Below are 15,279 nucleotides of genomic sequence, written 5' to 3'. Positions count from 1 at the left end.
GTCCCCTTCCGGGGCTCCCGTGGTGAAGAGGGAGCCCCGGCGCCAGAGAGGAAGTGTGGGAGCTGAAGTCCCGGGTCCCAGGAGGGGGCCCGGGAGAAGAGCAGCAGATAGCAGTGCCGGGCTCCCATGCCTAAGGAGAGAGCCCCGCGTCTTGCTGGCAGTAGTGGAGCTGGAGTGCTCCGGGGGCGCCGCAGCCAGCCGCCGTTCAGGATGATTCCCCCGCAGACCGGGTGAGTGGGGGATTCTCCACTTGTCCAGAGGTTTTGCCGATGAAGGCACAGTGTCAGTGTTTGTTTCCTGAGCGGACCCGCCGTTGCGGGCCACTCCAACGAAAGGGCGAGTTTCAAAAAAAAAAAATATATAAGAAAGTGAAACTGCATGCTGGCTTGAGAGGGAAGGGGGACAGTAGATGTGCACGCCGCGTGGCTGTAAGCGCGTACACAGGCACCAATCCGCCAAAAGCCTGCGCGTGCACATCTCCTGTCCCACTTCCGAGGCAAGTCAGCAACAATAGATCTCGCTGGCGACAGCAGCGCTTCGCGCTGTGTTCGCTAGGCGAGACTTAAAAAGGCATGGTCATGAACAATGACAATAGCTGAAACGTTTGCAAATGCAAGACCTATTGCATTGCAAATGCTTGTTTCAGTACTGCAAGCTTTTTTAAAGTTTTAGTCGCTACTCAAAATGAAATCCATTTTATCAGCGTTGCCAGTGCTCGTTTATGTTTAATGCCCTAAATGAAACACAATGTTATAAGCAGATTGCTAAACATCATCTCCAGCCCCGATCACAATGTCTCACTTCATGCTGGACAGTGGGCACCCTGTTTTTATGCAGCGCCAAGCCAGGGTGAACTAATGCGCAGACTGTCAGCCTCCGAGGCTCAAAGCATTCCTTGCAACAGTCCGCTGTGTCAAGGTATTGCCATGTGTACAGCACACACTCTGCAAGTGGTTTCAAAGTTGGGGGTGACTTCCCAAACTTTCCCGAGGTGTTCATTGTGTTTGGTGACAGTGTATTTATGCTGACAGCCAAAAAAACTGGTTGTGTGTGTGTGTTGTGTGGTTGTGGTTGTGTGTTTGTGTTATTGTGTGTGTGGTTGTGTGTGGTTGTGGGGTTGTGTGTGTGTGGTTGTGTGTGTGTGGTGGGGGGTGTGTGGTGGGGGTGTGTGGTGGGGGTGTGTGGTGGGGGTGTGTGGTGGGGGTGTGTTTGTGTGTGTGTGGTTGTGTGTGTATGTGGTTGTGTGTGTATGTGGTTGTGTGTGTGTGGTTGTGTGTGTGTGGTTGTGTGTGTGGTTGTGGTTGTGTGTGGTTGTGTGTGGTTGTGTGTGGTTGTGTGTGGTTGTGTGTGGTTGTGTGTGTGTGTGTGTGTGTGGTTGTGTGTGGGTGTGTGTGGGTGTGTGAGTGGTTGTGGTTTTGTGTGTGTGTTTGTGGTTGTGTGTGTGGTTCTGTGTGTGGTTGTATTGTTGTGTGTGTGGTTGTGTGTTGTGGTTGTGTGTGTAGTTGTGGTTGTGTGTGGTGGTGTGTGTGGTTGTGGTTGTGGTTGTGTGTGGTTGTGGAAGGCAGAGGTAAAGTAGGCAAAGTAATTCCACTGATAATTCTAATGACATTTTGCATTACTCTTCTGGGTAAGCTAATTATACTTTAGAGTGACAATTGATTTGATTTGATTTATGGTTTTGTATAGCGCTGAATCACCCCAAGGGGTAGCTCTACGCTTGGAACGGCCCTACTGAACCGGCAGACCGATTAAAAAAGGTAGGTTTTAAGGAGCTTTCTGAAATGAGAGATGGTCAGACAATCACGAAGATGTAGTGGCAATTCATTCCAGAGGACAGGGGCCAGATATGAGAAAGCTTTGCCACCGCTACGTGATTTTTTAATTCTGGGGATGCAAAGTAGGCGTTAAGATCCTGACCTAAGATAGCGCAGAGGAGTGTAGTTAGTTATTTTACTACAGAGATAGGACGGACCTAGATCGTTTAAGGCCTTGAAGACAATGCAACCTATCTTAAATTTCACTCGTTTCCTTACCGGGAGCCAGTGGAGTTTTTTCAAGAGGGGCATAGAGGGAGTTCTAAGTGGGGCCCCCGCAACTAGGCGGGCAGCCGCGTTCTGCACAACCTGTAGTTTGTTAAAAGAGGCTTCATTGGTCGAGAGAAGCAGGGCATTGCAGTAATCTATTCTACTCAGAATCAGGGCCTGCATCAACGTTTTTTTAGTCGCAGGGGCGGAGTAAAGGAAAAATTCTCGTGAGTAGACCCAAGACATAGTAGCAAGTGCCAATGGTGGAGTTGACATGGGCATCTAGAGTGAGCTTTTGATCAATTTTGACACCTAGATTTTTGACCACTTCTTTAGGTGTTGGAGCTTTACCCAACTCCTCAGGCCACCAAGTAGGTGACCAACAAATGACAGCTCCTCCAAACAGCATGATCTCGGATTTTTCGGAGTTTAGTTGGAGGAAATTGCTTTGCATCCAAGAGGCAATAGCCATCATGCCCTTGGAGAAGATGTGTTGGATGTCAGGTCTACTTTTGTCAAAAGTAAGGAGGAGTTGGGTATCATCTGCATATGAAATGGTATTAAAGCCCAAATTCCTCATAAGTTTAGCCAAAGGGGTCACATAGATATTAAAAAGAGTCTGGCTCAAACACGAGCCCTGGGGGACCCCCTTGGTAACCCGGGATGGGGCAGACAAAAAAGGGCCCAGGGTGACTCTCTGGGTTCTATCCGTTAAAAAAATCAGTCAACCACTTCAGTCCAAGTCCCTGGACACCCATATCTTGTAGCCTCTTCAACAGAATATGATGGGAAATAGTGTCAAATGCTTCTGAAAGGTCAAGCAGCACCAAAAGTGCTGCCTGACCATTGTCCAGTGCCATCCTGATGTTATCAGTCACCTCCACTAAGGCAGTGTCCGTACTATATTTGGCCCGAAAGCTTGATTGTGAAACATCAAGAAAGTGGGTGGATTCAACAAACGCCGATAGAGGTTTATTGATATGTCTTTCTATAAGCTTACTCTGTAAGGGGAGCAAGGAGATGGGACAGTAGTTAGTCAGCTCGGAAGTATGAATTTTAAGGTTTTTGCGGATGGGGATTATTTTAGCATGTTTCCATTCCGACGGGAGGCTACCGGAGCTCAAAAGCTATTAAGAATGGAGCAAATGGGTAGTGCAAGTTGGGCCGAGAGTCTAGAGGATACTTTGGCAGGGATAATGTCAAGAGGAGAACCTGATTTGGTACACTTAAGAAGGGATATAACTTCTGTAACATCAACAGAAGGTAAAGTATGGAGTTGAAGGTGTGTGTTTATATAGTTCGAATAATCTGCTACGGAGGAGGAAGTATTGACCGAGATAATTTTCTGATAAATGTTTTCAATTTTCTGAATGAAAAAAAAAGAAATTTTATCACACAAAGCTTGCGAAGGAATATCAGTGGTCTCACAAGCTTTTGGGCTGGTAAAAGATTTCAAAATTTGGAAAAGCGTCCTGGAATTATTTCCAGCTTGATCCAATAAAGATGCAATGTAAAATTTGCAGGCCTTTTTAATATTTTTATGGTATATGGTCAAAGCGGTCTTGTAACTAACTTTATTTTGCTCATTATGAGAGAGTCCCCATGTCCGCTCTAGCTTCTTACATAGGCTCTTTTCATCCCGCAAAGCAGGGGAGTACCAATTCGTGGGAGTGGTTTTCAGAGAGTGGGTTTGGAGCTTCATAGGAGCTACCTTGTCTAAGACGTTAAAAATGACTGAATTAAAATGAAGAAGTTGTTGTTTAACATTGTAAGAGACGGTTTTGGAGAAAATAAAAGGCATGATATCAGGCGTGGCAGATAGTGCCACAAGCATTAAGATACGTAGTGGAATAATAACTTGTAACCCAGAGCCAAATAAATGAGAAGAAGTAAATGATAAAGCCTAATTAATGATTTTAAGCCATTAAAAATGGAATTACTAAAATAGTAAAGAAATTAAACCCACATAGTAGATCATTGTTACTCGCTATTTTGTGGTTCAGAGATCAAGCTCTCTACTTAGCTGCTAATAACTGCTATTACTTTTCAAGTAGGGCACTAGAACTTGCTACAACTGCATGAAATTGAACAGATACAAAAAACCCTATCCACTAAGAAGCTGCCATCATGGATCTTGGTTGGGTCATATTTTCCAATGGCCTGGTTGGCAGTGATGTTGCTTTTGGGTGGTAGTGGTCAGTTGCTCATTGATACTGCATTCAGTTTCAATGGCAGTTTTGAGAAACAGATAAGTCCCTCTTTTCACATTTAGATAAACAAGACACTTGTCTGAAACATAACACCAAAAGACTTGCCTGGGTAAACTCTTGCACTGCGTTCCAAAACTAAGGGGTTCAGATGAGACATCCGGATCGTGGAGTGTAGTGCTAATATTTACTGAAATGTACTCTTTCGTGCCTGTATGTTCATCGAGGCACTGCGCAATCCTGAGAATTAAGTCAACAGAAAACCTTTTACCTAAGAGAGTTATGAAATAGAGTTTGGTAACTGTCCTTTGCAATGTGAATCAATATATTTGTCAAAACCTGCTTGGGTATTTTAGAGAATAATTAACTTTGCCCTTCGTGGTTCTGAAGAAACAACTGCGTGCAAACATTTGTTACATATTATTGAGTGTTTTCATGGAGAGAGATGGCTAAAGCCGCCAAAAGGCTAAAATATATATGGTCAGCCCTTATAACATTAGGACTTAGAACGAATGACGACAAACCTCCTGTTTTACCACAGTTTTTTTTTTAACCTCATCAATGCTTCCCTACTCTTTTTTGGGGCAGCTCGCAGTGCTTAAGAGCTCTCTTCTACTAACAGTATATTCGACATTGAGCTTAAACCACCCGAGAAACGTAATCCCACACTTTGGTGGGATAATCATTCAGCAGAATATCCAAATCTGTAATTAACATGTGTACAATTCGTTTAATGCTGTCATTTATTCACTGGAAAAAAGTGTTCCTTTCTTCGACATTTTCAATTAATAAAAAAAAATTATTAGCAATTTGTGTGTGAATAAAATATGCTATTTTTTACAGGTCCAAACTGCACAAAACTGAAGATCAAGTATAAAGCTGGGATACACATGCGAGTCTAGTACTTGGTAAAAGCAATCACATAAAAATCAGATCACCATTAGCGAAGAGAAAAACGTGACATAAATTGTCAGTAAAAGGCCTTAGTTGGTTAAAAGGCGCTCAAGTTGAAAGGGCTTTTAAACTAGAGCACACAAGTTAAATCCTGGTAGCATCGTTCAAGCCATCCTTATTAAAGGGTCTACACAATGGTAACAACGGAGATGAGTCCTAGTAGAATTGATTATTTGCAATACTATGGAGCAGCAACATTTGCAGAGGTAACTGCGACACAGACGCGTCATCAGAAATTGCAATTTTCCCAATAGTCTGTTGACCACTGCTCTCCTTTATCTACTGCCCAGGCCCCATTCCTTTCAAAGACCTCGAAAGGCTGGCCACCAACAGACGTAACCCACCCCTTTCACCAAACAATCTCTACAACCAGTTTGATAAGAATTCATTAAAAGCCACTCCTTAGAAATAGCGGTCTCCGATTCCTCTGCTTCAGCTTGCCCACATTCCACATACCAGCCTTGCTCATCCTCCACTAGAGATGTGGCATCACATACTCCCAATTCCTTTTCAACAATGCACATCAAACTGCCTTTTGGTTATGAAGTAGAGGATGAACCCCGATACTCAACCAGTGTAAGACTGAGCTAGTTTACTTTTGTTGATCTTGCATTTTTAATGCCGCTACATTCCTCCTCCCATTTCCTCCAAACTCGTCACTCTGTGTGTGTGCAAATCTTTTACAGCAAAACCTCCCATTCAACATTCAACACCTAAACAACAACTACTGTGCTCTACAATGTACCAGTTCTCAGCAAAATAACCTCCCCTTTCATGAAACAAAAAAACTAAAATGCCCTACCACAGCCAGGACTGAATAATATCGAACTGATTAACTTATCCTTATTTAGCTGGTAATCACTATTTAGGGATATGAACATTTGGGAGTCAATCAGCATAAATGTGGGAACTTTATCCTTTATCCAATACATCATGCAATCACTGCATGTAGATGTTAAATAGGAGTATAAGATTAGAAGGCAATCATGTAGTAATCAAGGAAATTACATGAGCTGGACATATACCTATTGGGGTACTGTTGGAGTAAAACACATCTTAAAGCCAGACTATTGAGAAGAAAGAAACTCACACTCAAGGAGATGTAGCTGTGTTTCACGATTGATCGGGTCATAGTCTGCTGACAACAAAAGCAGCTTGTTTTCACCCCGTAGACTACCAATATATACTAGTAGTGGGGTTGTCGAGAATATTCATCGCTTGCCACCTATTAACCCATCTGTTGTTAGCTTTGTTTATAAGTACCACCAATGGCACACAACAAACGAAAATTGTACGACCTTGATTTCTGATCAAAAAGCTTGACAATTTTAATTTACATTTGGCATTATATATATATATATATATATATATATATAGAGAGAGAGAGAGTGAATCAACCCAGCCCTTTTGTTGTTCTTGAAATGGCTTAAATATTCACATACCTGAAGCTGTTCCACAGCAGAGAGGTACCCACCAGGCAGAAGAAAAGATACTTGAAATAACGTCCGGAGGAAAAAGTGTTACGTTCCTTTGAATTTGGAGTAAGTTCAATACTAATGCAAGAAAAACTCCAACCAAAAAAAGTACACATCCTCGAACCACAAGGCTCATCTTCCAACTGAGTAGGTGTGAAATGTTTTGCTTGTACCTCCTTGGTACGGAAGATGCATCGTCCTCTTCCATTGTGGAACGCGTCCTGAAAGTGAGCCTGATACAGACAGTAACACTAGGATCACATGAAGGTCGGATGGGGTCGTTTCTCTCGATTTTGAAACTGGAGTACCTTTAATAGAAAAATACAAAAGTTAGACATATGCTCGCTATCACCTGTAAAACTAGCATTGACAAGTGGTCCGTTTTTAAGTGATAGTGCTTCTTCATTGACTGCTGTTCTTGTGTATGTGTCACTGTGTGGGCGGGCGGGCTTGTAGATGTGAGAACAAGCCATTGGTTGCTGGGTGATTACATGGTGGATGAACTGGATGAAAGAAAGAACTGGATGAGGGCATGAGTAGATAAATGGGAGTACACTGATGGTTGCAGACCTGTTACACCAATCTTCCATGCTGTGGTCTCAGAGAGCAGTAATGAGGTGTTGAAAAGTGTTAAACTTGCTAATGAACTATGTCCATGAGCCTTTAAATGAATGCAAGTGACCTTAGGCACAAAGTAAATAACACCACCAGAACAAAAATATCAGACTCAAACACATTTTGAAAATGCAATTATTTTGCCAATTTTTGAAAATATGCAAGTTGTGCTACCAAATGCAAGATTTCACTGTTTAATAAATCATTTCTCCCAAACAAAGAACCTTCCAGTTCAAAGGAAAAACACTATATAGATCACAAAAGTGTTATGTTTTAGCAAATATGCATTTCGTCCCATCGAGATAATTGAACGGATTTTGTATAACGTGTCACTATACCCCCACCGCGCCATCACGTTTAGGATTTCCAGCATTATACCAGGGATAGCCATAATTTTGGAAAAATTCCCACATGTCCAGAATGTACACTATTCTGAAGGGTCAGCATTGTTCTAGGGTGGGCCTCCTGTTACAAATTTTCATCATAATGCCAATACAAACGTTACATGTGGGATATGCACTACGGTGCCAAGGATAACAAAACATTGCCATGAATTAAAACCATTATGCCAGTGCAAACATTTCTCAAGTTTGGCTATTCCGTAAAATCCATTACGAATTACCACCATTACCCTAGTGCACTCAATTAGCCATGTGGACACCATCATGACTAGAACACCCACAATATACCAAAAAATAAAACTATTTTGTCATGGCAGGTATTATACACTGGTGTGTACCACACAGCTTAGCTAGAAATGCTGCAAATGTCACAAGCATCTGGTGAATTGGCATCGAGTTACACTTGGCTAAATGTAAACTAGCCAGCACCAATCACTGTAACCAGGGTCTTTCAATCCCTGCCTCAGAGCCGGGAGCAAGCTCACTAAGACGAAGTCAGCCTGGAGTCTCCAACCTTTTCTGTACTGAGAACTACTAATATTAGTCATGCATAATCTCCATTTGTTTGTATGTATACTAATTCAACCAAGCAACATCTTTCTAATTTGATAAGTTGGGCTACACACAGATGAGCTACTCAGAGGTTGCTGGAGAGCTACTGTAGCTCATGAGCTACTAGTTGGAGACCCGTTTAGTAGAGTCAGATGAGACTATGAAGCAGGTCAAATCTGTGACAGATGAAGTTGTCAAGACATCACAGCCATATAACTGTTGGCAAGCCTGTCCTCAGCCAGTCTTAAGACACTAAACAGTCTGGGAGGCCCAACAGCCAATAAACAGAAACAAACTACCCTAATTAAAGCCAAAAAGCCCAAGAACATTCTTTCTGCCACTACGGTTATATTTTCTCTCCTACATGACTGGCTGCGAGCACCTCAATGTCGAAATTCCAGAGGTCCGTGAGAATTATGGGATATAAGGCACCTCTGTGAAGAGGATACAACAATCAATTGCCGGAATGAGGTCTGATAAACATGCGAGATAAAACAATCAAATACTGTCAGAGCACTGACCTATTGTCCACCTTTCCATGTATTGATGGTACACCCTCTGTCTCAAGCCAAATAAGCAAATAATGCCAAGCAACCAAGACTTTTTCAATTTGTTGTGCATTTGTTTCGAGACCCAAACATTGCTGCTGACGGTACAACGATTTAGTGTCCATAAAGCATGTAAGAACTCGTTCACTCTACACTTCTCTCCTAGCTTTATGAAATGGATGCAACAGAAATAAACACAAGTGCAAATGTACAATGAAGGTGCTTATTCGTGGAAGGTAGTCAATGCTATGTAAGTGACAGATGTTATGAAACTGAGAAATGTACTTATTGATTGAAAATGATCCTGGTAAGCGACAATCCAAGGTCAACATCGCCACTATTTACATACCCAATTCCAAGTAATGAAGCAAGGTCTTTATTAAGCTCTTAGAGATGGAACATTTAATGCCAGTCAACATCTACCACAAACTAATGTGGAGTGCCGATAGAAGGGCACACGTTACAGAAAATAAGAAGATAATCGTTTTGCAGTCAGCCATTATTCAATTTACAAGTATTATGCTAGTTAATTTTAAAAAATGTGGACATTTTTTCCGCAGCGTGGACTAATGTTTTGTCCTAATGAGTATAGAATCCATAACAATTGGAGATTTTATGTAAGCCATCGATAGAGAAAATAGAACCATTTTTAGTCTTTGCTATATGGCTCAATGCAACCTCATTTGGTAGTATTCATAAACAGTGTTGGGTACAAACAATGCCTTTAAGCAAGAAGGTCTACCCACAAAGGCATTTAACAGTGAAGCAGAGTGTGTGGGCGAGTGTAAAACGCCTTTCCAGATGTTTAGTTAACTGCTTCGTATTCGATGTTGGATTTTCACTGCAAGGCAAAAGACACTAACACCAACACCCCTGATAATGTACTCCAAGCTTAGGAAACACCAAACAGAAGCTAGACTTTTCCCTAAGATGAGATTTGGATTTTTTGTAGCATGATGTCGTGGACTGTCAGGCAGATTTCTATATGGCTTAGTGTGGCAGCCTACGTAGAACACATGCTGTTAGTTGTTTAATATGTAACTGAATTATTTCACCTGTCCCATCTTAGATACTATTCTTTGTTGATTTAATTACTTACTTAAAGAACCAAATAGAGAGATCAACATTTAGAGGACTACTGGAGAACAGAGAAAAGGAAAAACATAGCAGGTGACCAGGTAGCAACAAGCTAAATACTCGTGGTCCTTTAACGGAGAGTAGGAATTTCCTAGTGCAAAGGTACTCAGGTTAGAACATTAAAAAGATCTAATAACATTGGATGGCCTTATAGAGACTTGATCAAGTGAACCTACACAGATCTGTGCTGTACATGCTCAGCCTAATAAGCTAAACATTTGGAAAGTCTCAAAATTACCATTACAAAATATGGGAATGGAATTTTGTGTGAGTTAAACTATCACTGCTGGCCCCCAAAAGCTCACCTCTGAATCTTCCAAGAGTTCAATCAGCTTCGACATGGCTAAAACAAAATTAAAAATATTGAATGGATATTGCTAGCCACGGAAGTCACAGGACAGTCGATTACTCAAGTTATTACTCCAAACAGCCCCACCCAAAAGTCTTGTCTTTGGCGTTCTCACTGCCACATATACTGCCATGACCCAATTTGGCACCTATGGAAGTGTCTAAGATACTGAAGTTCATTGCTGCTATTGGGAGGTGATTGTGTCGCTGGTCACATGGACAGGGATGCCTAATAGGAAGACAGAAGTGTTGTGTGCATGTGTTCTACTAACCGAGCCACTTAGCTTACACCTGCAAAGAAATAAGATCGTGTTAACAGTCATGACAAAAATGAAGGTATATTTGTGCAATTCAAATGATTGTTCTCTCTAGCCCATATATATTTCCATGCAGCACAAGCTCCAAGTTGCTGCTGACCAGCCCACGAGTGTCAGTTTTCCTGTTCTATAGATTTGTACATCAACTAGTGAAATTAAATGAACTGGTTTAAATATTAGGAAACCAAGTTATTAAATACATCTCAGGGACATTTCCTTTCCATCAGCGAAATCTGGAGTAACAGCATCCGCCTCAAGCATCTTTATGCTCAAAGTCTTAGGCTGGAGGAATTTTACCCTCAAATGATAACTAACTGTTCACTGTGATGGCCATCGCGCTTTCTAGGAATCTGAGTGCAAGACCACAGGAAGTTCTAAAAGATACCAAAAGAGATGCATTTGGGAGCAGTCCCTGCACTACATTCCAGAGGGACAAGGTTGCCACCACTAAAATAGCTCCTTCTGAGAGCAGGAACACAGACCACTTAGCTGTTGTGTGTGCAACACCATTTAGTTGCACGAAATCAGATCATAGGTATACGATCAGTGCTAAGTAGCACACACTCGTTAAATCCCTGGGAAAGTCCATTCAGAATCAATTAGCAATATTTAAACACATGTTTATCAAACTAATACACCATTTGGTGATACATTTTGTAATGAAGCAGCAGAGACCAGGAAACAGGGATCACCGTTTACATGAAAAAGTACTGCCGAACCTATCAGCTGTATTATAGTTCCAAGTAAGGATTGCAAATGTAGCGAAAACTCAATTTGAAATGGAATTAAAATGTGAAATATTTTAAAACTACTTTTTTTTTTCTTTTTTAAAATTCTTTTTAAATTTGATTTGCCAACAAAGAGAAATACAGTGATAGAATCAAGTCAACACCTACCACCCACCCCCCCCCCCCAACCCCCGGAAACCCCGACATTATACAAAGAGTTAGGCACTTGATGACAAAAAAACAACTAACGCAGTTTTCAAATCCAAGTTCTAAAAATTAAATCAGAAATGGAAGTAAGGAATTTCTTCAGCATCAAAAAACAAGAAAACAATTAGAAAAACAGGAAAGAGCATAACTTTCAAAAAACCCTGCTGCTATACCTGGTTTAGCCACGTAGTTAAAGGATCCCATGTAATTAGACCCTTTCTTTTTCCCCGAAGGCCCTTCTTTGCATAGATGGCTTTCTCAAGATGACATGTCATGACCAATCAGGCCAGACAGTAGGAGAACAGTGGGGGATTTAGATGTATCCATGTAGAGGCTATCCAGATGCGCAAGACTGTCATAGCTACAAAAATAAATGCTCCACCACTTTTCCTATTAACCTTGTCTGGGATCCCTAACAAAATAGTCGTTGGGGTTAATTCAATGTCTGTAGAAAGAACTTTCCCCAGAAAATCCTGTATTTTGATAAGGAGAGGAATAAGCTTTGGGCATGTAGCAAACATGTGTACTGAATCTGCACAGTACTCCGAACATCTAGGACACAGCGTCCCTTTTCCAGTTCCCCATTTTGCGACCCGGCTACGTGTAATGTACAAAAAAAAAGCAGTTTTAAAAAATTGAGCCTGTAATTTAGTTGAGAGCAAATCTTCTTGGGCGGATCTCAAGGCGTTGTAAAAGATGTTATGGGGGATCTCCAATTTAGAATGCCACTTGCCGGCTATTTTGAGAAGATCGTCAGGCATTTGGCTATTCAATGCGGAATAAATTGTTACTATCCGGTGTAGTAGAGGGGCTTTTAGTTTGTCAAAGAGATCTATCTGTGAAAATCCTATAGCACCACCGGCCTTTCGGGCCAAGAAATCTCTTATAGCAATATACTTAAAGGTATCTTGATCCCGTAGATTATATTGGCTATTCAATGCGGAAAAAAATTGTTCCTATCCGGCGTAGTAAAGGAGCTTTTAGTTTGTCAAAGAGATCTATCTGTGCAAATCCTATAGCACCACCGGCCTTTCGGGCCAAGAAATCTCTTATAGCAATATACTTAAAGGTATCTTGATCCCGTAAATTATATTGGGTTTTTAGGTCAATAAATGACATTAATCCATCGGTGGTTATTAAACCTCCTAATTTTTCGATTCCCGCATTGTACCAATCCTGGAGATAACACCTTCGAAAAATATCTGGCAAGTTGGGATTCATATTAATGGGTGCATAATAATTCAAACGGCCTAGTCCATACATCTTACGAACATTAGAAAATACTTTAAATACACTCCCCAAGGTCAAATATTTTAAAACTACGATGATTTTATTTTCCAAGACTCATATTTGAGTGGCTTTGCCCCCAAAGCAAGATGAAATGAAAAGCACATCACATCATACGATGTGCTGGGTAAACGGTCCAGAGTACTGCAGTGCTTGGAATCTAGTGAAGGATGCAGGCATCATCACATAACTACAGGAGAGTCCATCTTCATTCTGAGAGAGCAGTGGGTAAAGTATGGGGATGGGTAAGCCTACGCCAAAAAATGGGGGTAACCTGGACTTAGACAGCCCATTGCTAGCCAATGGAACAGGTTGTGCAGTGCCCAGACCATTGCACGAGGGAGCCTAACCTGAACCTCAAGAAACTAGAGGCAGACAAGCATAGCAAAGGGTCAGCCAAGTGGCTGGCTTGGGCTAACCCCTGGAACCAGAGTGACTAGCTACAAAACTGAGCCAGGATGAGCACACCCGGTACTGCCTGAACCTCTCCCAACAGCAGTTGTTGGAACTCAAGAGTTTTTAAACACATGACAGCGGAGCAGATTTATAAAACCTGCTTTCCCACTTGAACTAAAATCAGAACATTTTTATGAATGTCTCTTCACTGCAATTCACATCTATCTCATGAAGTCCAAGAAGCCAATATGGGATCAATCTCAGAGTTCGATTAAACAGCAGAGACTAAGGTTTTGAAACAGACCTAACATTATTCAGTTTAGGTCTCGCCTGAGGCAGCGCATGTGCCATCACTTGCAAAGATCTTTAGTTTCTTGGTTTTCACTGGTTATCCCGTCCAGTTTCAATTTGAGTCATTGTCCCTTCAATGGAGCATGGACCAAGTATTGATCGATTGCTTTATAAGTGTACCTCTACTGGTTGTGATCCGAGTGGTGTACTTTTTCTACTCTCTCTCCTGCTCCGTTGCGGTTGTTGCATGTCCTTTTTTAGGCCAGTGTAGTTCTCACAGAGGTGCGATGGGCAAAGACTTGCAATCTGTTGTTTTGTCAGAAATCCATGATGGTGCCTGCCATGTAAAGGGAACTGCATCTTGAGTTCAACCCTCCTCTTCTATTACGAGCAGATGCGGGCCCCCAGAGAGGTGGAAATCCACAAGGGCAACATGATGCCCATGACAAAAGAAGACACGAGGTATGGGTAGCGGCAAGCCTGACCAGTGTAAGCTGCGCTGCAGCCATGGGGAGTGATGCAAGTGGTGTGTGGCGGAGCTAAACAACGGACTATATACTAAGAACTGCTGTGTCATTGGGCGACAAGACCATATGTGCTCTGTTGAGGCATGGAGGGCTATTCAGTATTTAATTTCGTTTTGCAATTTTATATAGCTCAAACCCAACCTGAAGGTATTGGGAACGCCTTACATGAGCACCAGTTACATTACACAAGGTCATAAAGCACGGGGAGATTGAGTGATTTACCCAGAATCACAGGAAGTTCAGCAGACGCCAAAACTCGAACCTGGTTGCCCAGTTCCAAAATCAGCAGCTATGGCCAGAACCCTACATCCTCACCCCCCCCCCCCCCTTCCAGATCAACAGTCCAGTTGAGTCCTTTGAGCAGCACAGCAGTTTTTCTGGAAGAGCTTCAGTTGTGTCTTATTTTAGGGGGTCAGAGACCCAGTTCATATACCCAAGAGTGCATTTGATGTGGGAGTGACTTCAAAGCACCTCCTTGAAGTGCACAGGTCCTCTTTTCAATCCAGTGCTGCCTGGCAGGCTATCGAAATGTGTGGGGTACATTAGCCCTTTGCGTGGGGAGAGAAAACTGCCTATTTAGTGAAGTGTTAGCCCCTTCCTTCCATTCTGCCCAGACAGGACCACCAAAATGCAGATGTATGTGGATGGGTACTCAGACACACCCATCCTACCTACGTTTGTGCTTGTCTAAAGGAAATACACAAAGTGTAGCTGTCACCCACCCCAGACATGTATTGGAGACAGGCTGCAAAGCAGACAGAGCAGTAAGTGCAGAGTTATATCCACTTTCTAAAAGTGGCATTTCTTATCTTATATGGATTTGTAAAGCGCGTAGCTACCCAAAGAATTCTCAGTGCTGTGAAGTTGTAGCATGCACCTTCAAACCTGTGTATTACGCCAAGAGGAAATCATTTAAGTAGAGCCACATTTTTAGCAGTTTTCTAAATTTGGTTCCATCAAGCTCAGTTCTCGGACCAATTGGCAATAACTTCTATAGTAAAGGGCTGTAACAGGGTTACAGTGATGACCCAGACCAAGTGGTATCGTTAGGTATGGTTTATTATCTCTTTAACAGCAGAGATATCAATTTGTGTAAGAAAGACAAAGAATGGTAAGTCCACACAATCGTGTTTTTCCCTCTGGATTGGATACTGAAGGATGGCGTCTTCTCCTTCCCGGTACGTCAGGGTTGGCCCTCAGGGAAAGCATACACAGGAGAGAGACTGTTAGTCATAGGCCTTACCCTGGGAGACATAACTGCCACC

At 42.2% G+C, this 15,279-nt stretch overlaps 1 protein-coding gene across 3 annotated transcripts in view; it reads right to left on the bottom strand.

Moving 5' to 3' along the window:
* The window catches only part of INSIG2 (insulin induced gene 2), a 97,475-nt gene that overhangs the window by 62,900 nt on the left and 19,296 nt on the right, over positions 1–15,279 (bottom strand). For all 3 annotated transcript variants that reach the window (XM_085647466.1, XM_085647465.1, XM_085647467.1), the window contains exon 2: positions 6,628–6,968. In XM_085647466.1, coding sequence (XP_085503592.1) covers positions 6,628–6,868 — 241 coding nt within the window. In that variant the 5' untranslated portion in view covers positions 6,869–6,968. The remainder of the gene's footprint in view (positions 1–6,627; positions 6,969–15,279) is intronic.

The sequence above is a fragment of the Triturus cristatus genome, chromosome 3_2 (assembly GCF_964204655.1).
Source record: "Triturus cristatus chromosome 3_2, aTriCri1.1, whole genome shotgun sequence".
Classification (NCBI taxonomy): Eukaryota; Metazoa; Chordata; class Amphibia; order Caudata; family Salamandridae; genus Triturus; species Triturus cristatus.
The sequence above is the reverse complement of the archived record's forward strand: the minus strand, read 5'-3'. Positions and strand labels throughout refer to the sequence as shown.